This window comes from Olea europaea, chromosome 13 (genome assembly GCF_002742605.1).
Source record: "Olea europaea var. sylvestris chromosome 13, O_europaea_v1, whole genome shotgun sequence".
Taxonomy (NCBI): domain Eukaryota; kingdom Viridiplantae; phylum Streptophyta; class Magnoliopsida; order Lamiales; family Oleaceae; genus Olea; species Olea europaea.
In genome coordinates, this window is record NC_036249.1 from 12,501,685 (window position 1) to 12,524,589 (window position 22,905).

At 36.0% G+C, this 22,905-nt stretch overlaps 2 protein-coding genes across 4 annotated transcripts; one reads left to right on the plus strand and one right to left on the minus strand.

Annotated features, from left to right (window-relative positions):
• Window positions 1–453: 453 nt before the first annotated feature.
• Window positions 454–2,265, plus strand: LOC111408457. Its single transcript, XM_023038212.1, has one exon. It carries the CDS (start codon window positions 454–456, stop codon window positions 2,263–2,265), a length of 1,812 nt encoding a protein of 603 aa, XP_022893980.1.
• A 14,103-nt stretch (window positions 2,266–16,368) lies between these two features.
• On the minus strand, window positions 16,369–19,152 carry LOC111407640 (transcription factor MYB61-like). 3 transcript variants are annotated; one of them, XM_023037255.1, is made up of 5 exons: window positions 18,763–19,152; window positions 18,237–18,366; window positions 17,968–18,015; window positions 17,194–17,883; window positions 16,369–16,813 (listed from the first exon to the last, which is right to left on the minus strand). In XM_023037255.1, exons 1-4 carry the CDS (start codon window positions 18,893–18,895, stop codon window positions 17,235–17,237), a joined length of 960 nt encoding a protein of 319 aa, XP_022893023.1. In that variant the 5' UTR covers window positions 18,896–19,152; the 3' UTR covers window positions 16,369–16,813; window positions 17,194–17,234. The 3 variants fall into 3 exon arrangements, with proteins under 3 accessions (XP_022893023.1, XP_022893022.1, XP_022893024.1); XM_023037254.1 differs by lacking the exon at window positions 16,369–16,813 and having other exon boundaries at window positions 17,033–17,883; XM_023037256.1 differs by lacking the exons at window positions 16,369–16,813; window positions 17,968–18,015 and having other exon boundaries at window positions 17,033–17,883.
• Between the last annotated feature and the right edge of the window lie 3,753 nt (window positions 19,153–22,905).

The following is a 22,905-nucleotide window of genomic DNA, read 5'->3' on the forward strand; positions in this document are numbered from 1 at the left end:
AGTGAAATTATCATTTAATTTGAATAATCATCATTTTGTTTTAAATAAGAAAATATTTTAAAATAATTTACTCTTTTACTTAGATATCATTTATGTGCCTTGCATGGACATTTAGCCACTGTTCGACAATTATTATTTGAGAAAAATAATATTTTGAACAGTAATTTTTTGAAAAATGTGTTGTTAAAAAATTGAGGAAAATTTTAAATTTACTTATAAAATATTTTATTTGTGTGAAAGAATTTAAGACAAGACTTTTATAAAGTTAGTTTTCATTTGTCATATACTTTTTTATTTTATTGTTATATATTCAACTTTCTATCCTAACCATAAAACCTCTCTCTCATTATCATTAATAATATTATTATTGCTCTTCAAGCCTCCACAACTAACCTCCACAGCCATCATACACGGCGTCTTCCACTTTCCCTCCGCCAGGAAAAGCTTGAATCCATGGTAATGGCAGAAGTTGAAAAATCCATTCAAGAAGAGCTTTCTCTTCCAATTCTCCTCGCAGAAAGAGTAATAAAATCAGCTAAAGAAGCTGAATCTTTCAAGCCTGAAAACAACGACCTCGCCGCCCAAGTAGCCCAACTAGCCCAGCACCTCCGAGCCGTCGCCCGCCTCACCACGGCCTCCTCCAACATCTACGAACGCCCTATCCGTCGTGTCGCCGCCGACCTCACAAAATCCCTCGACCGTGCTCTCGCCCTCTGCCGCAAGTGTAAAAACAAAAAGACTAATGTTCTCCGGCACGTTCTTTCGATCACCACCGCCACTGACTTTAAAAAAGTGGGTAATCTTCTAGATTCTTCTTCAGCTGATGTTCATTGGCTTCTCTCAATATTTAAACCCGATTCTGAAAATGGGACTATAAATTTATCTTTACCTCCAATCGCTAGTAATGATCCGATTTTAGCTTGGGTGTGGTCTTATATAGCTTCCGTGCAAATGGCCCGCCCCGAGGCTGCTCAGGGGCTGGCCACATTAGCACGGGATAATGATAGAAACAAAAAATTTATAGTAGAGGAAAATGGGATTCCTCCATTACTGAAGCTGTTGAAAGAAAATTCGAATTCTGATGCCCAAAACGCAGCAGCAAATGCACTTTATAATTTGGCGGATGATCAAAAGCGCATTGAAGTTATAGCTGATGCTCTTGGGATTCAGATCATTGCAAAGGCGCTATCAGAAGCGCCTATGAGGGTTCAGGTGATGTTGGTTAATTTGGTGTCTAGGATGGTGGAGAAGGATTTTAAAGTGCAGGAGGAGTTTGGGAGGGAGAATATATCTAGGCCGCTAGTGAGCCTTTTGGGTATGGATGTGGATTTGGAGGATTTTAAGGATGTGGGGCAGCGAAGGACAGCTACTAGTTTGCATTCATTGGTTCATATTAATAAAGAAATTTCGAGAATGGTTGGTAGCGGTTTGAGTAGTGGTGGTAGTTTGGATGGGAGTCGACAAAATAATGGTAAGAAGGAGAAGGAAAGGGAGGGAGAGTCGATGGAGGTGAAGTCGGAGCTTAAGGTGAGTTGCGCGAGTGCACTGTGGAAACTAGCTAGAAGTAGTTTATTGAATAGTAAGAAGATTACGGAGACTAAGGCCTTGCTTGTTTTGGCGAAGATTATTGAGAAAGAGAAAGGGGAATTGCAGATTAATTGTTTACTAGTGGTGATGGAATTGGCTGCAGTTGCTGAGTCTAATGCTGATCTTAAGCGTACGGCTTTTAAGCCAACTTCTCCGGCTGGAAAAGCCGTTTTGGATCAACTTTTGAGGGTGATAAATGAGGAGAGTAGTGTGTCTTTGCTGATCCCGTCGACTAAGGCAATAGGGTGTTTGGCGAGGACGTTTCCAGCTAAGGAAACACGTATAATCGAGCCTTTGGTTTCTCTTGTTGGTCATAGGAATCCTGAAGTGGCTACTGAAGCAGCTAAAGCTTTGGGAAAGTTTGTTCGTGATGATAATTTCAATCGAAAGGAACATTCTAAGGCGATTGTCGAGTTTAATGGGATACCAAAACTTATGAATTTGTTGAGGACAAGTGATCGAGGCCAGTTGCATTTGCACGAGCTCATATTGCTATGTAACCTTGCAATAAATGTCAGTAATAACAAGTCTCTCGAACAAGAAAGAGCATTGAGTGTGCTTGAAAAGGCGGCTCGACATGTTGTACTGCAGCATCCTGAGTTGAGAGAATTATTTTCAAAGGCCATACACCAGCTTACTCTATACCAGAGTGGAGCTCATACAGTCATACTCACATAAAGACTTAGGCACTGCAATGGCTCACCTTGCAAATTCTATAGTAAGTTTGGATTCGAACGTATAGTCGACACATCCGATCGGATGTACAATAAGTTGAGGTGCACGTATATTCAAATTGAAAGATGTAACTTGGAGAGGATTACCGTCTGGAAGATACATTTCATGCGTAATACTAAATAGAACTAAGCACGACTATTGAGTTCTAAATACAGAAATCTTGAATTATGCAAAGAATGATTATTACCATTAATTTTCTATTAAGTTTTATCCATTCGAAAATTAGTGGGTCTCATAGCACACAAATAATGCTTATTAGTATTCGATGTTAGTTACCAAAACGTGTTGCCCTTATCAATGTCACACCTTTCAATTTGGACATTCATTCACACATGCTTTATCGAAGACTGCAAATCATATAATGTTTGTGTTTGAACTCATGCTTCCTATAAAGCTGCATCCAACCACATGGTACGCCAATGCTAACTGTTCGAATACACGTGTGTAATACACGTATGTCAACATGCCGACATTGTGAATGTCACCTAGAATGCTCAGTTTTTTGTGATACACGATGGAGTGGAAGTAAAGTTTCAAAGTCATGTATCAGTGAAGTTACATGAGATCATGCTGTCTATACTAAATGCACTAATTTTGGCCACAGATTCAACTATTTCACTTTTTCAAAACTGTGCAAACATTATTTTCTCCAAGGAACACATAATGAGTACAATCCAGCAACTTCATTTACTTGTGAAAATACACCGGCTTACTCTATACCAGAGTGGAGCTCATACCCCTACAAAGGCTTAGGCACTGCAATGGCTCACCTTGATGGGGCCAGGAAATTCATTGTATATAATGCTTGTGGATATTCTGCAATTTTGATGAAAACATATTCTGATTGTTGCATGTATGTCCGAAATGTCAAAAAGTTAACTATTATTTTTACTTTTGTATCTTCAAGTAGATCTAGCAATGCATTGAAAAGTGATTCGGATACCCGACCTCAATTTTATTGGGACTATGGCTGAGTTTGTTGTCAATGGGATGGGGGCAGATGGTCGGCTTTCTGCATGGCATTATGAACATTAATATGGACAATGCAGTTGAAATAAGGCATATAAAACGAAAGAAGACTTCCACAAGTAATGGGTGCATGCATATCCAAGTTGTATAATGTGTTTTTGAGAAGAGTAACATGTGGAACATTACACGACCAGTCCACGAATCACTCTATGGACTCGAAACATGACGTGTGCCGATGGTAAATACTGACTAGATGTAATATCCACCATCAAGACTGACTATGAGTTACTAGTAATTATCTGTCAAAATCAATTGCTTATGAAAAATATCATGCAATGGACTCAAATAAATTATTTCGTATTCTACTAAAATGAATCATATAACTCAACATGTCGTGTGGTTATAACTCTGAAATTATCAGGTTCCTCGAGCTATCAAGAACCAATGCTACTTGTAAGAAAAATCATGGAAAATATACGAGTTGATAACTCAATGAATTCAAAATTCTGAAAATAGTTATACTTTCTCATCTATACATATTTATTGGAAATCGAGTTCATATCATTTAATAATTTACAGGACATCATCATACAATTTTAGCCAAAAAGTAAAACAATCTCATAACACTGTAAAATACCATCTTATATTCATGATATAAATAGCAGTTGATATCCATACTATAACCTTATCACATCTAATGTACTAAAAAATCCACAAAAAGTATACTCTGACTAACATATGTAATCTGGTTATACGCGAGTAGATTGCCCTTGGGCAAAGCACTCCCGACACAGGCCTCAAGCCTCCTCAATGAACGGAAGTAGGTTTCTATGACCTCTCATAATCAATTTTAGAACATGACCAAGGCCCTCAATGAACTATATCTATACGATCAAGACCCATTCCTCTACGGTCGAGACCCCTCCGTAAAGAATAGAACACTTCAAGAGCACTCAATTAATTAGAAGAAGTATATAATTACTGGTACTTTTCTGATTGATTTTAATATCACACGTCTCATATTTCAATCCACAAATAATCTATATACAATCTTTGAAATCTTCATATATCATAGTGAAACAACATTTTCATAATAATAATGTAATTGAACAAATAATTCATATAATCGCACGTAATGTAATAATATAATTAATTTATCAATACTTGAAAATATTTAATTTTTTTTTCACTGACCAAGTTATAGACTGATCACGGATCTTCTTGTTACCTCCCCGCTCAAATACTAAGTATGACACATCGGACTCGTCCCAAGAAATCACCTCTCTACATCAAGTTGCCTTAATCATTTAATTTACCAATAGGAACTTGATATCTTTTATTTTCAATGTCACAATCCCAATTAGGGTCACTAAAAATATATACTCTTTTATATAAATTATTTTAGAACCTAATCTCTAATATTTACAGTTAATTTGGTTTTCATAACAAATTATCCAAGAAAATCACATGATTGACAAAATTAACACTGTATTTTCCAGTATATTGAAAAGTGACACCAATGTCCGTTCATTGAAAAATGTCTCCAAACTCCTTCGACAGAAATAGCACTTTTTGGACAGAATTTCAAACTAGCATCTGTACATTAAATTTGCATGAAAATTGATTAAAAATGCCAAAATCCAACCTCAACTCCGTAGCTCAATGTAATACATCATAAATCAAGTTCTAATTTACAACCTCTTTTCACACGTCTTGCACTTCACTCTTGTTGTTTAATAATTCAATTAAATATCAATAATCATTAATTCTTGCTAAACTTCAAATATGAGCAATTTTCCATAAACCCTAAAATTCAATTAACATAGTTTTTATTTACCTCTTGAAAATAAGGAGAATTAAGGAACGTGTTTCGCGCGGGTTCGTCGCTAACAATTAAAAGGGATCAGACGATTGTGTAACGGACAAATCTCTTGAGACAAAGTCCCAAAAATGAGTGTTCTTTATTGGCTATGACTTTACAATCGGAAACTAAAAACAGAATGCCTCCAAGGGGCGCAAACACACGAGTTACTGAAAAAAGTGTTTAAATCTAAACTAAGAAATTTAAAATTACATGTTCTCTGTTCGAGAGTTTTTTATTCGGGGTCTTTTGCTCTATGTCTTTTCTTCCTTTTATACTCCCTGGATGATCTCTTTGTGATCAACCGCCTAAAAACTGCTTGATCGTTCTATAACTGCCCACTTTCCTCGTAATGGCCAAATTGTCATGGAACTGCCTTTTTTAACTGCTGCCATTACTCTTCATCATTCAACCGTTTTCGATTGAATTCCTTGAATCGTGGAACGTGATAGGGCTACTTAATAACTGCTTTGATAACTGCGTTTCTTGATAACCACAGCTCTTCATGTTTGCTAAGACCTTGGGCGACTCGAAAGTTTGGGCGAGAATAGAGTAGCAGTTCTGGGCGACTGCATGGCACTCTATTCGCTCAGGACCTGGGCGATTTGCAAGCTTGGGCGATGGTGTTATCGCGTTCCTGGGCTTCCCTATTTGGGCCTTCATCTTGAATTGTCTGATTGAGCTTCATTCTTTGGGCTATCTGATTTGGGGATCCTCCCATTGGGCTTCATTCCTTAGGCCGTTCGATTTGGGTCGAATTTTTATGTGTCAACAATTCCCAAGAATTTCAATCATTGTTTTCTTCCATAGCTTTGAAAAGGCGCGACGTTTTGCAAACCCTTATAACCCCCAAACACATCATTTCACTGCACTATTAAATCACGCCTCACTTTTTCGCGTTTCTCTCCCACAATTTACTGTTCATCTCTTTGCTTCCCTACTACGTAACTCTGAAAAACTCCGTTTCGTCCCTAATGGGTACTTCACAATCTCAATCTGGCGACTCCTTTAGTTTTGATGACTTTCAGAAACTCCTTAATCGTCCATACATAACTCTGGACCTTCTCGCATCCGCTAATGTCGAACTCAATGAGTTCTACCTAGGTCATTTCTTCAACAATGCAGAGGCAGTCGAACAAGCGGCGGTGGGCCAGCTGTTTCCTTGTACTCAAGGCCCTCCATTTCTAAACTCTCTGCCGCTGGGGCCACTTCGCGAAAGAGGTATTCGCAATTGGCCCAAATCTGACGTAGTTTTCTGTCGATGGCATGCTCGCCTTGTGGACCATGGTCCTACTAAGGCAGTTTTTGATAATGCTAGGACTTTTGATTTGTTAGAAATCTCTCTTCAACCCCCTACTTTTGATTCAGCACTTTTTTCGATCGCTTTAAGTTTTTGGTCTTCTGAATATAATACCTTTGTTTTCCCTTTTGGCCCCATGTCTATTACTTTAAGAGATGTTGGGGCCCTAGTGAATCTGCCACCTTTGGGCGATACCATTTTTCCTGGTATCTTGGTTTCTGGTGGCGTCCCAAAGTTTGGTAAAACCCTCACCGAGTCTTATTCAAGCTTGCAAACCCTTCATAACCATTCGAGCGCTGAACCTTCCCATACTGAGCGAGTGGCCTTTCTTCTAGTTTGGCTTTGTAAATATGTTTTGTGTGTACCAAGCATAAAGCCCTCCCTGAGCTATTTACCCATAGCGCACGAATTGGCGCGTAGCAGGCCTCTGAATTTATGTTCTTTCTTTTTGGCTACTCTCTATAGAGACATGGCTTCTCTTCAAACTCAATTGAAGAATGGTGCACTTCCCACTGGCAGTGGACCTCTTTGGTTCACTTAAATGTGGTTGAGATCCTATTTTCCATTGCTTGGTGCTCCATCAATTTCTCGTCCTTCTGCTAGCTGCTATGGGCTAGCCATTGAGCCCCTGGCTCCTGTAAATATGTCTAGAATGGACATTTTTTCATTATTTTATTCTTTGGATTCAATCCCTTCCTTTTTTCCTTTTTCTCCCTTTTTGACTCCAGACTATGTGCATCCTCCCGCCACTATAGACAGCGCGAGCAACTCTCTGCTCATTTGGATCCAGTTTTTAACCGGGAGAGAGTTATTTCATGATATTTTGACTGGGACCAATGCCAAGGCAGGGGTAGAAATATATGCTCCCCAATTTTTTGCTCGCCAACTTGGTTTCGGCCAAACCTGGCCTGTTCCTCCTTGCTATTCAAGGAACTTGATAGACCGCTTTCATATTATTAATAAGGCGGAGGCAGAGGTTATGAATACTCGCAATCTTCTTTTGACGAGCCATTTTTCATTAGCTCCCTTCAATTCTAGCCATGCCATCCATCCCCTTTTTGAGCAGCTCTGCCCGTCAGTGAAGCGCAGATTGTTTGCGACTGATGCCAATCGTGCCTTTCATTCACTGGACCAGCCGAGCATTTCTTCCCCTCCTCCTGTTTTAGTCACTCCTTTGTCCATCCGGAGTCTTTCTTCTCCTCGTCGCGCTAAACGGTCTGCTCGTCCATCTTCTTCTCTCCTTGCCAAGCCTACTGCAGCCAAAAGTGCCCCGAGCCGCAAACGGCCAGTCTCAGCATCTCCCATTCTGGAGGATGATGATGATGATGATGATGATGATGATGATACCCCTCTTATCATCAGGAGGAAGGTAATTAAATTGATTTACTCACAAGCATACTTTTCCATACTTGAAACTTTTCTGTGTGCTGATGATTTATTTGGACTTCTCAGAAAAGTTCAGCCTCTCCTTTAAAGGCTTTGGTATCGGTAGCTCCTGCTCCATCATCCTCCACTGAGGCTGCTTCATCCAAACCAACTGATGAAGGGACTACGCTTAAAGAGACATCTTCAGTCCCAGAATCCTCATCACAACCAATGGATGAGCCACCTTCTTCCCAGGGCGTTAACCCCCCAAACATCGAAGCAGAAGGTAATTCAGTTTTTTGATGCTTAACCTTTGCTTGTGCTATTGATTTCTGATTTGTTGCTTTTGAGTTCTGCAGGTGCTCCTATGAGTCTGCCCGTTGTGGCAACATCTTCTCGCTTAGACAAGGGGAAGTCCTCACGAATGGTGAAGCCACAGGTGGCAGACTTGGCTGAGGATATGCCATCTTCCAAGATTATTGATGAGGTAGTCTTTGCTTCACTTTTATTGCTATTTCATCTTGTTCATGGTAGTGAGAATCTTCAACATTAGCAATTTTCTTTGTAGGATGCTGATAAGATTGTGCGTTCCATCCAAAACTTGTTCGCTTCCTAGGGGCAAGTCAAGACATCTCGCCCTGCTCCAGCTGTTCGTCCTGCTACTTCTTTAGAGGAAGATATGAAGTTCCTCAAGCAGTCGATATTTGAGTACGTGTCCTTCATGGATATGGACATTGGTAAGGCTAGTACCGCCAGACATAAGGATAAGCTTGAGCATTTGAATGCGAAGTTGGAGCAAGCACTGACACTTCCGTCGCTCAATCTTTCTGCCGATTTTAAAGCGACGTTGAAAGTTATCCATTCCGAGGTCCTCTCCTTGCTGGCCAAGAATGTTGAATTGAAGGCCAAAAGTACTCAATATCTTCACGCCGTATCTGAAAAAGAGTCTTTGCGTCTGGAGATCAACAAGGCTGAGAACGAGTTGAAAGAAATCTTTTCCGAAGTCATGATTGAAGACTCTTTGATAGTTAGTTTGGCTGCTCAGATGAAGGAATTTCAAGCCAAAATGGACGACTGCAAAGCGAGAATGGCTGCTAAAAAGTGTAACGCCTCCTAGGGAAATGAGCGAACTAAGTCTTTGGTCGAGCAGTACAAGAAGTTGGAAGTTGATGATGATGTCGTGGCCGAATTGAACATCACTTCCTCTCGGCAAAACGAGGATTGGGAAAAACTTAGGGAACGAATTCGTTCGATATGGGGTGGTTTGTAATTAAGACATATGACGTCTTAACTTTTTCTTTTTGTAATTTCGCATTTGACTTTCCCTTTGTAACCTTGTTCATCATTAATGAACATATATGTTAACTTCTTGTGCATTTATTTGACGTTTGTCTTTTAATCGCCAATTCTTCAAGCATTTAACTGCTTTGTGCTAAAAATTTTGCATATTTTCTCTTGATATTTCCACCTCTTTTTCCAAGACTTTGGGCTACTTAATTCCATTTACTAGGCAGAATGTGGCTGCTCATATTCTGTCTTTTCATCTCCACCCCCTATAAATGTACGTATGCTTCGCACTTTCCATCTTCCATCTTCATTTTCATTTTCTTCTTCGAAACCAATTTGCTGCCATTGTTTGGCATTCTGACAATCAATCCAAAACCTTCGTCTTCTATAAAAATGGATTGTTTGGTCCGCCCATTTTACTATTTGCCTTGATGTCACCTTTGGTATGGGAGGTATAGGAAATATTTTTTGGCCAGCAGCAAAGTTTTTCCCATCAAAGTTTTTCCCATCATCTCTTTGTCCTTTACAAGGAGTTCGATGATAGAAGGCAATTTTTGGAATGCTTGCGGGTCACCTTGCTTGCTGAGAGTGCTTCTCAGCCTCTTTGCCCACCTTGCAGCGATGCATTTAGGAAGGCGGTGCGAGGCCAGTCCACCTCTTACTCGACGGTCGACCGGGAGATTAACTTACTTTTAATTGTAGCTTGTAGAGCATCTATTATTTGTATCTTACAACTTTGTAATGAACGTTTGATAATAAAGGACTTTATTCGAACGTACTTCGCTCTGACCTTGTTATCTTTTAATCGTTCAACACGTTTTGATTACGCTTTTATCTGTTCACATTCCCATAAAAAAGGAACATATTTTTTCAAATATTTGCCGTTAATGAATCTCACGTGCTTGGTGCCATCTAAATCTTCTAAATGATATGCTCCATTGGGCAACACACTGTTTATTTGTATGGTCCTTCCCAATTGGGCGACCACTTCTCGTACTTTAGATCCTTGCTATCCAAAGGGAGTATCGTCTTCCAAACTAGTTCACCCAGACTCAACGACTTGGCTATGACTTTTTTATTATAAAACTTAGCCATTCTTTGTTTTTTAACTTGCAATCTATCTAAGACGTCCAACTTTAATTCATCCAACCCCAATAAATTTTGAACTAGTGATTCGGTATACTCATCATCATTTAACTTATATTGCAAGCACACTCTAATCGATTGCACGTTGATTTTCGTAGGCAAAACGGCCTTCTGTCCATAAGTAAGTTGGAAAGGAGTAATTTTGGTACTTGACCGAGGTGATGTTCTATAAGCCCATAAGGCCTTATTCAGACATTCGTGCCAATTTCTGGCATTTTTATCTATCATCTTTCTGATGATATTTTTTTCTTATTAGAAGATTCTGCTTGTCCGTTGGATTGAGCGTAATATGGTGTGGAGTTTACTAATTTAACCCTAAACTCGTTCAAAAATTTGTTCACTTGATCCCCATTCAAAGATATTCCGTGATTTACCATCAACGTTTGTGGAATTTCAAACCTATAAATGATATGATCACGGATAAACTCTATGACATTCTTTTGGGTGATCTCTTTCAAAGGTACCGCCTCTACCCACTTGGTGAAATAGTCGGTTGCAACTATAACAAAAGTATGTTGCTTGGACGATGGGGGATAAATCTTTCCTATCAGGTCTATCCCCCAACCCTTGAATGACCAAGGTTTAATAATAGGTGCCATATCTCGTGCTGGCGCCCTTTGTATTAGACCATGTTTTTGGCTTGTTAAACAACTCTTTGCATATTGAACGCATAATTCTTCCATCTTTGGTCAAAAATATCCACTCCTAATAATTAATCATCTCATCCTTTGGCCAGCTTGATGAGCTCCACATATCCCTTCGTGCACTTCAGCTATGATCGTCCTGGCTTCTTGCAAACTTACACACTTTAGTAATACACCATCAGAGCATTTCTTAAACAACTCTTCATCTATTAGTGTATAGTTCAGCAAACACAGCTTCATTTTCCTACTAATCCCTCCATTAGGTTTTTTAAGGAACCTTTTAATCTCTATTTTCCAATCCATTGTATCTCCATCTTGTATGCAGTGAAGTTCAATCCTTCTTACCCTTCTTTGAGTCACGGGCAATATAGTTCCATACTCACAAGTAGACTTTCAATTCAAAACCTTTGAGTACCTTGAGGCCATTTGGGCCAACTCATTTGCCACGTCGTTATATATCCTATTAACGTATTGAAGTTCTACTTGGTCGAATTCTTCTAACAATTCTTGGGCGATCTCATACTGACTTATAATGGAATCACTTTGGCATTTAAAATCACCAATCAATTGGTGAATTACCAATTGAGAATCGCCCCTAACGATCACATTTTTTACTCCCATTTCTATCATTAGTTCTAGGCCTACGATTAAGACTTCATATTCGGCCTGATTGTTGGTGCACATCCTGTCTAAAGTGAACGCGAACTTGTAGCAAATCCCTAAAGGATTAATCAATGCTACTCTTACTCCTGCACCTTTAGAGGTTTTTGACCCATCGAAATACAACACCCAAGGTTATAGATCATACGAATTGATTTCTAATTCAATTTCCTCGGGCATGTCAAGGCATGGATGATCGTCTAGAAAGTTAGCAAAAACCTGATTTTTGACTGCTTTTTGAGGTATATATTGTATCTCAAATTCTGATAAAGCTAATGTCCAAAGGCCTACCCTTTGGTGTAAAATAGGGCGCGAGAACATATAGTTAACTAAATTTACTTTAGAAATCAAGTAAACGGTTACGGGCCGTAAATAAGCCCTTAATTTTGTACATGTGAAATACAATGCAAGACATAATTTTTCGATAGCAGAGTAATTACATTCACATTTTGTTAACCGTCTACTTAAGTAGTAAATTGTCATTTCTTCACCAAAGTGGTCTTCCTGTGCGACCATTCCAGCTATTGATTCTTTTTCAGCCGATACGTACACTTTCATTGGCCGTCCTTGGATTGGTGACACCAACACTGGTGGACTTGATAAATATGTCTTCAGGCTTTCAAAAACCTTTTGATGTTCTTCTTTTCAGATGAATTTGTCCTAATTTTTCAGTTTTAAGAGCGGCGAAAAGACTTTAGTTCACCCTGCACAGTTAGAAATAAAGCGTCTTAAAAAGTTTACTTGGCATAGAAACCTTTGCAATTCTTTTTTGTTGCTAGGTGGTTTGGCTTCTAAAATGGCCTTCGCTTTATTTTTATCAAGTTCAATCCCTCTTTTGTGTATCAAGAAACCAAGAAAATCTCCTGCATTGACACCAAATGCAAATTTCAAGAGATTCAACTTTAACTTATATTCTTGTTACCTCCCACTCAAATACTAAGTACGACACATCGGACTCATCCCAAGAAATCACCTCTCTACATCAAGTTGCATTAATCATTTAATTTACCAATAGGAACTTGATATCTTTTATTTTCAATCTCACAATCCCAATTAGGGTCACTAACAATATATGCTCTTTTATATAAATTATTTTAGAACCTAATCCCTAATATTTACAGTTAATTTGGTTTTCATAACAAATTATCCAAGAAAATCACATGATTGACAAAATTAACACTGTATTTTCCAGTATATTGAAAAGTGACACCAATGTCCGTTTATTGAAAAATGTCTCCAAACCCCTTCGACAGAAATAGCACTTTTTGGAAAGAATTTCAAACTAGCATCTGTACATTAAATTTGCATGAAAATTGATTAAAAATACCAAAATCCAACCTCAACTCCGTAGCTCAATGTAATACATCATAAATCAAGTTCTAATTTACAACCTCTTTTCACACGTCTTGCACTTCACTCTTGTTGTTTAATAATTCAATTAAATATCAATAATCATTAATTCTTGCTAAACTTCAAATATGAGCAATTTTCCATAAATCCTAAAATTCAATTAACATAGTTTTTATTTACCTCTTGAAAATAAGGAGAATTAAGGAACGTGTTTCGCGCGGGTTCGTCGCTAACAATTAAAAGGGATCAGACGATTGTGTAAGGGACAAACCTCTTGAGACAAAGTCCCAAAAAGGGGTGTTCTTTATTGGCTATGACTTTACAATCGGAAACTAAAAACAGAATGCCTCCAAGGGGCGCAAGCACACGAGTTACTGAAAGAAGTGTTTAAATCTAAATTAAGAAATTTAAAATTTTATGTTTTCTGTTCGAGAGTTTTTGATTCGAGGTCTTTTGCTCTATGTCTTTTCTTCCTTTTATACTCCCTGGATGATCTCTTTGTGATCAACCGCCTAAAAATTGCTTGATCGTTCTATAACTGCCCATTTTCCTCGTAATGGCTAAATTGTCATGGACCTGCCTTTTTTAACTGCTGTCATTACTCTTCGTCGTTCAACCGTTTTCGATTGAATTCATTGAATCGTGGAACGTGATAGGGCTGCTTAATAACTGCTTTGATAACTGCGTTTCTTGATAACCATAGCACTTCATGTTTGCTAAGACCTTGGGCGACTCGAAAGTTTGGGCGAGAATAGAGTAGCAGTTCTAGGCGACTGCATGGCACTCCATTCGCTCAAGTCCTGGGCGATTTGCAAGTTTGGGCGATGGTGTTACCGTGTTCCTGGGCTTCCATATTTGGGCCTTCATTTTGAATTGTCTGATTGGGTTTCATTCTTTGGGCTATCTGATTTGGGGATCCTCCCATTGGGCTTCATTCGTTGGGTCGTTCGATTTGGACCGAATTTTTATATGTCAACAGAATGAAAGTTTAGCTAATAAACCTCTCTTTCTCTCTCTATTTTCCAAAATGCGATGAAAATGGATCATCATATCATATTAGAAACTAAATCCCAAGATTTATTTTTATATCATGTCAGTATTACCAATTACAAATTAGACATCATAAAAATTATTTATTCAACTTCAGTCCTTATTTGACTTTGACATTGACTATATAATTTCTTGATTAGATATGAGTAAAACAATGCTAAAAACATCTCTGTGCCTAATATAGCTCCTATGTTTAGACCTTACGTGCCACCTCCCACAAATTCATTAAAAATATGGCTTACTTGAGCGATGCCTGTGATGTCTAAAAATAGAACCAGAATTAGGCACAAAAAGAAGTTTTAATTATTGTTTTACTCTTCTTTAATCAAACATTAGTAAGTCTCATAACTCACTATATGATCTTTATTTATATTCAATATTATTTATCAAACATGTTCGAGATTTTACTCTTCTCGAAGTTACACTTTTTTATTTTGGATATAAACACTCGGATGCTTTATTTGAACACTTCAAACCCATATCAAACAATTTTTTATTTTTGATCCTAAGCTTTCCATAAAAATTGCATCCACCCGTATCAATATTAACCGTCCTAATATATATGTTTAATAAGACATGTACTGGGGGTGGCAATGGGCCGCCCTTAGAAACCCGACAGCTTATGTCCAAAAAATCTTGCTCGACTCAGCTCTTTGGTTTGTGGCGTCAAGGGATGAGTCCTCCGTGAGCCGGCTCCTTTTTTTTTTAAATTAAAAAATTACGACCCTCCTTCTTTTTCGAACTTGGGACTGTCTATTTTAAAATTATACACAAATAAAATATTAATTATACACTTCTTTTTCGAAGAAAAAAAATTAAAAAATAAACAACAAGAACAAATTATGATGTTAGATTCTAAAAATCTTAAACTATTAATCTGTTCACTTTATCCTGGACACGATGTCCTATGTCTTCTTCGATCTTCATAGTTCTCGAAATATAGTAAACTCTCTATGCAAGATGCAATCCATGTTTGGAATTTACGTAATCATGCAAAGTGGTAAATAAAATTAATTTCAATTTCCACCAATGAACTACTTTGTATTTGGATAATAACTGGGATAGGAATTATAACTTTATTGAATTCTAAAAACTTCTTTGCTTATCTTGAAAACAAACAATTACGATTGAAATTTACAATTTTTCAATTGTCCAGTCTCCAATAAAAATCCACACAGAGAACTAGAATGGGAGAATCAGAGTTTTTCTTTTCTTGTGCTATCAAAATTATAATTGTATTTTGTGTTACGATTGCTTAAGCAATCCAATTGATAATTTGTCCAATGCTTGACAATTAATTAATAAATATCATTCTTCTAATTCTCATTTTGTTTGTGACTCAGTAGGTTTTCAATCCCGTAATAACGATATTCATGTCTTGTTATTATTTAAGACCGTGAATGATTTAAAATTCAATCATATGTAATTTATAGCTCCCAACCACAGCTCCTTGTTATTAACAGGTTACTAAGACTTGAATCTATGAAATCTATTATTTCATTTATTGAAATATTAATCAATTAAATAATAAATCTGCCATAAATAAAATGCATCAATTATATATTAATGTTTATGTCCAAAATCAACTGGATCTAGAACATAACACTTACAATATATTTCTACAAAGAGCCATATAGTTGTACTGATATCACTGAAAAGTGGTAACGCGAAAGAGGGGATATTAATTCTATGAAGTCATAAAGGATGGTTTTAGAACTTTTTCAGGATGCCATGAATGCAGCCAAATTGTTCTGAAACGTTTGATATGAATTCATTTCTAGAGGTGAGGTTGAACTCACATTTAGAATATATAAAAGAAAGAGATAGAATGATCAAATTTATGGTAAAATTGGAAACAAATTTGAAGACAATAAAACTTTAGATTGCATAATCAAAGAGCTAATGTGGTAGAGATTTATGAAAGAAATGAAATGAAAATGCTTGTATAAAAAAATTGGAACGTCTTAAAAAAATTTAATAATAATTTGTAGTGTATTATATATATATAAAAATACAAAAAGATGCTTAAAATGACTTCAACGAATTTGTTCAGTGCCTTGAGTCGTAGATTTTTGAGTCTTGATTATATAAAAGTTTTATTATTGAAGAGTTTCATAATGAAAGAGACAATTACAATTGTCAATTATGCTGACATTGTGATTGCTTCTTATATTATGACACTCCTCAATAATAGAACATTTAACTTGTCAAGATTTAAAATCTATAATTCAAGAAACTACACAAAATCATTAAAGTCATTGCAAACACATGAGTATTAAAGTATTCCACTGTTACAACACGAGAATCATTTATTGTTGATTATGATAAAAATTGCATTTACTATTTATCAATAATTCTTACATGTTGAAGTCACCAATTTTCAACAATATGATGTAGTTCGCTTGAAATTATATATGAAAGAAAGAGGTAAAATAATAGAATTTATAGTAGAATTACACCGAAATAACTCAAATAAGTAAATTTTAGAAACAATAAAACTTTAGATTTCACAAGAAAGGAGTTAATATGGAGCTTATAGCAATTATAAATTGAAAAGATAGACTTGTGTGAAGAAAAAAAATGAATTGGGGGGTTTATATAGAAAAAAGGATAGTTATAAAAATAAATAACTTAAAAATCTAACCATTGGGCAAAACGGTCTAGTCTAGTTGCCCACTAGCCACAAGCTGGCTAGAGGACCTAGCCCAAAGGCTAAAGATGAGCTGGTTTGGGGTCCTGACCAACCTGCGAAAGAATTGAGCTCCGTTCAATCCATGACTTGTCTGCATACGAACCCGAGCGATTCATGAGCCAAGTTGAAACGAGTCGAGCCCCTGAGCGACTTGGCCCCTTATCACCCTACATGTATGTACGGGAGCATACTATCATTCAGAATGTCACCTTGAAAGATCCCAATTTTGTGTGATACACTATAGAGTAAAAGGTAAGTTTTTAAGTACTGCATTTACTGAGTTACATGAGATCACTGCTGTCTATTCTCAATGGAATAAACTATTTCATACTTTCAATACTCTAAAAAACATTATTTTTTTAAAACTATCAGAACCATACAATGAGTAAAAAAATCCAATAACTTCATATATTACTTGAAAACAAAAAAAATGAACCAGAACCAAAGATTTTTACCTGAAATCTTTCTGTATTTGTGTGTATTTTTGTAGTGCAATAAAAACAAATTTACAGTCTATTTATGTTCAAAACATCTAGGTTTTAATTACCTCACTCAGTGCTATTTACTGAAATCTTCTGAAAAATTGTTTTATATATATCTGCTGGGGCCTTCTTGCCAAGAATTTGAATTCTCTTCATTTTTTATCTGAAATTGAAACCTTGATTCGAATTTCTTGTCGAAATCCCACAAATATTGTTCAGAATTTGGCATCATATTGCTTGTCTGAATTCCGGTATGGCTGCTCACATTTGAACTGTTACTCGAACTCAAATATGAAAATATTCTTGAAGTTGAACCATCAGAAAAATCTGTATCCATAAAATTCCCTGGATCAATATTTGCTAAATCCGGCATAGAGTTGAACTTGAACCCATAATTCGAATTCGAATTTGGATTTCCCTCAATCTGATTATTCGGATCATCATATTCAGTCACAAAATTTGAATGGTGTCCATTAGGATCAAAACTATCTTCATATTCAGACAAGAACGGAGGATCATATTCTTTTTGTCCACAAATCATGTTGTTTACACAAAATTCTTGACCCATTTCATCTGAGGTTGCCAAATTTAGAAGCCCATTTGGCTGTTGAATATGATCTCCCGTTTTGGGTACCGGTTTATGAGTGGTTGGATCAATGCCTTGCTTTATCATCTTCTTCTTCAGATATGAATTCCAAAAGTTCTTTATCTCATTGTCTGTTCTTCCAGGTAATTGTGCTGCAATTTGTGCCCACCTGTAAAAATAGAAATAATCATTTTACTCCATGTATGTTTTTCATAGTGGATATAGAGACGGGGCAAAGAAGAAGGTTACCAACCTGAATCTTAATACACATTTTTTTAGCCTTCCCAAATTAGTAATAGTTCTGTATTGGATAAGTTGAATTGAGTAGTGAAAAAAGAAACATGAATATATGAAACATATAATCATTTTAACCCGCCTATGTTTTTCTTAGTCGATAGAGAGCCCAGGTAAAGAAGGAGGGTTGTCAAAATGAATCTTGATACACATTTTGTTCAGTGTCCCAAATTATTGACCGCATCAAAAAAATCGAACGAGTGGCCAAAAAAGAAATATGAATTTAACCTGTTGCCCAGTGCTTCATGAAGACTAATGATCAAATCCTCTTCTTCTTGTGAAAACATTCCTCTCTTAAGATCAGGCCTCAAATAATTAACCCATCTTAACCTGCAACTCTTTCCACACCTCTGCAAACCTGGAAAAAAAAAAAAAAAAACCTAACTTTATTCATTCCCAGTTCATAATTTTCTACAACAAATAACAGGGAAAAAAAATTTAGAATTTGGCCTTTTTCTCATAGAATTAAATCACTACTTTTCAGATTTCTTAAATCGGACCTCGCAGTTTCATTACTATTTGTAGCAAAAATGCACCTAGAAATCTAGGAAGGTTAATAAGTTAGTAGTCAGAAGTTTAAACCTATGCAATTCATCACCATCTAGCCCATTTCCATTTGGTAACGGTCTATTATATAAGTGTTGATCTTAGACTAAGGCTTCGTTCCCAATCATCGTACTGCAGAAAATGTTGTGAAGGTAGAGTTGGAATTACTATGAGAAAGTATGTAACAAGATATTTAATTAAAAAAAACCTGCTAATTTGGGCACAGAACTCCAGCAGCCAACACCAAATCTTGTGATAAAATTGGACAATTTTTCATCTTCATCAGGTGACCATAACCCTTTTCTTAGCTTCTCTTTTTCAGTGCAAGAATGGCGCCCCATTTGGATTCTGTTATTTGGTGACACTGAGATTTTGACTTCTGGTTAACACTTAGCAGTGATAGACTGACAGTACTGAGCTTGATTGCTCAATTACTTGACAATAAATAGAAATATGTATCAAAGTTTCGGATGATTTAAAGATGGTTTAGAGGGAATTATACTTAGAACTCAAGTCATTGTTTATGTATATATTAGAGAGATAAAAAGAGAGCGAGAGAGGGTGGTTGGGGGAGGCAATCAAGTGGCTTCTAAGCAAATCTATTGATGCTTTTGCATATTGTATTGAATTTGCGGGTATTTCTATAAAAAGGTTAAAATTAAGGGGAATTAAAAATTAGAACTAGTCTATAAATTCTATTCAAGAAAAACTTTACTCTAGACCACTCAAATCACGACAACTCAAATGAGAGAGAAATTCATGGACTTAGTGTCTAAGGTTTGTGGTGTGAGTGGTTCAGGGTGCAATGTGTCATCATTTGAGTGGATGGTCTTATCACGAGTACATATATGATTATTGATAAATGTATTTTTCATATTTATTTATGCTTATAAAATTTATCGAATTAATGTCTACCTAAGTTAATTTAAAATTTATCATCACACATAAAATCAACACTTTGGAGGTACTTGGACGTTTTGAGCTTAATTTGAGGAATTCACAAGTGAAATTCAACTTTTTAAAAGTTTGTGGACTGATTTACATAATTATAAGAGGACCAATTTTTTATGATCATTGAGGTTAGGGGACAAACTTAGATGCTTTTGCAAGTTGCAAGGATATTGAAATATTTGGACAGAAAGGACCAAAATCGTATAAAAAACTTAAAGTAGGAATCAAAGTGCAAGAAAGAAGAATGTTGGAGGGCTTAGACCTCAACTAATCTTAACGGCCATTTTGCCGTGGTTCAACATTGATAAATGGGAATTAATGCTTGTACCTCCGAGCTCACAGCTCGGATGACTACCCCCTCACATGTGGGGAGGGGGGTTACAATTTTTTTATTGAGCGCAAGCCCCCCACATGTAAGGAGGCTGTACAGATACAGTCCGAGCTAGACTTTACATGTAGCTCAATTCTTGATAAATAGAGTGTGACTTGATCGTGGATTTTTGAAGTGTGGACGTTATATTCTTGAGGGTATTTTGATCCTTTTAGAAGCATGACTTTCAAAAAAGGTCAATCACTATATCTAGACCTATTTTAGGTCAAAATATGGGGATAGGAGAGAGGAAAAAAGAGAGCACACAAGCAGATAGAGAGAAGAAAAGATAATGTTTCTTTACGTTAAAATAAAAGAGCGGATTCTTGGTGTTCAAATTTATTTATTTATTTTTCCTTTAAACCCGATGACATAATCTAAAACTCTTTTGTAAATTTCTTTTGATATAATGTGTAACTAAATCATTAGTTATGACAAATGATACAAGCTAGATTCAAACCTCTAATTTCAATTCTCAAGATTTGTCGAGTTAATTTTTCATGTATTGATTTTACTTGTTCTTAATGCTTGAATTGCTTATCACTTATTCATGATTTTTGAATTTTAACAAAGCGAAAAGTTAGTTATAAATTGAGATCATGAGGTAATATTCGACAATTTAATTAAAGGTTAATATACATTTTTACTATTATTGTTGTCTATAATAAATTTCTAAGTGATTTAATTCGTTTAGTTTTGGCTTATTTGGATTCACATAGATATATTGTGAGTTAAATCAACAAGATATGATTGATTTCAATCCGATAGAGATAAATTGGTTTTATTAGTGAATTCGATTGAGTACAATCTTAGGAATTGAACTTGAGACGTGAGATTAAAGTGATAATTATGGTGAAACCATGAGTCTCAACGTTTTAACTATCAGATTGAATAATTTATCCACAATTAAAAGAAAATATTTTCTATAATCGTGTTTACTTTCTTAGTTAACATTAGTTATAATCAAAACCCTGACATGAATATTCAAATTGGAGGTAGGAATAGTTAGAATTATTAAATAGATAGTTATATGCGAACGTTATTTCGGAATCTTTAGATCATCTTTACTATTTTTTTAATTGACATCGTACACTTATAATTTTTTAGTGCCGTTGTTGGGACTATTTTTTATTCGATATTAATTAATTTTTTTTTAAATTTTTAATTTTTTTCTTCAACTGATCTATTAGTTTGTCTTGGTTTAATTTTTAGCTAGTAATGAAGAGGAACAAAAAGCCAGCAATAATATGAGAAAGATACCCACAAAACTGATGAAGGCAACATGCACTTGTGGGCTTTTTTTTGCCATGCAACGAGATAATATTGCGGAATATGATGCACTTGCCTAAATTAATGAAATGACATTGTTGTGGGAGAATTCTTCACCAAACAACGAGCTAATATTGCAAGATATGATGCACTTGCAGAAATTGATGAAGGCGACAAGCTTATGGAAGGGTTTTTTTTTTTTTTTTTTTCACCATACAACTTGTTAATATGAGGGAATATGACGCATTTGTCGAGATTGATGAGGGTGACATGATTGAAGGAGATTTCTTCTTCGTGCAACGATTTAATATGAGGGAACATGATGCGCTTGCAAAATTGATGTAGATGACTCACCCATGAGATTGTTTTTTCTAATCATTAGCAATCATGAGTTGCTCTTGAGAGAATTATGAGAATCATCTCTATTGGGCTTCCAACAACCACAATGAGAGGAAAACTCCCATGAAAACATCCTTGTGAAATTGTCCAAAATAATAGATCTGTCTTCCTTCCAATAAAATACCAACTAAAAAAAGAAGAGAATATGGAGAATGAGGAGTTTATCCTATCGAAGCAAATGAAGGAGTGGCATGCATTGAAGTTGGAGCTATCATGCAATCATATTCTTATTCAAATGTTTGCGATAAAGTTGATTGTATGATTAGGTTGATGAGGAAGTTGAAGTGTTCATTATTAAATTCGAGTCTGGTGATACCGAAAATTCATATTTTATTGAGAAGGATACGTCAAAATTTGGAGGATAAACGAAAAGTAAAGTAAATCCACGCAAACTAAGCAAGGCCTTCCAAGTTCTAGTCAAAGTATCATATATTGCAAAATGTCGGGGTCGAAATTAAAATTTGAGTGATTGATGGAAAGCAGTCCATCCTGTAATGACATGCTAAGAAAATTATATTTAAAATTTTTCACCTATCAAATTACTCTTTTACACGAATTAGATGTAAATGTTAATGAAGAAGCTTCCCCAGAATCATAATGTCAAATTACTATTCCAAGAATAAAAATAAAGTCCAAAAGAGGGGGATTAGGGCCAATTTGTTGACGCAGCTCTTAATTTATGTCAAATCTATCAAAATTTAGGCATCAATTTCAGATAGGAAACTTTAATAAGTGTTATTACCTGACATGATTAGACAGGAAAAAAATTTCTTCTTAAGGCATTTAATGGCAACTTTTGACTTAAATTAAAGCAATAAAATGAGAGGACAAGAGGATCTTGAAAATTCTAAGCCAAATATGAAGAGTTTTAATCAAGATAATAACCTCTATTTGAAGTTAAGTAAGGCAATTATTTGACAAGATGAAACCCACTAACCAACCATGATAACTCATAGATGCATGAATTTCAAAAAAGAAATGCTCAAATAGATTTCATGTTTTATTATGGTAGATGATTATTAAAGCGCTTATAGTCAGACTCATATGAACGAACCAACTCTAGGGAAGGATTAAAAGATCTACCCAAATATCTAACAAAGTCATGAAGCATAGAAAAGACCAGTTTAATATTGAAGCGCTAAAAGTTGGACAGCTAGCACGGTCTATGCTAGCATAACCCACGCACTGTCGAGCTCTATAAGTATTAGCATACTTCTACAATGCTTACTTGACTCAAGAGATTCAAGGATACAATAATTATGCTCTAGTCATGCCAACTAGCTTGGCATCCACCAATGTGTTGAGAGATGTTTAAAAGTTAAGCTCGCTAGAGACGTGACATATTATCTATTTAAATTTAGG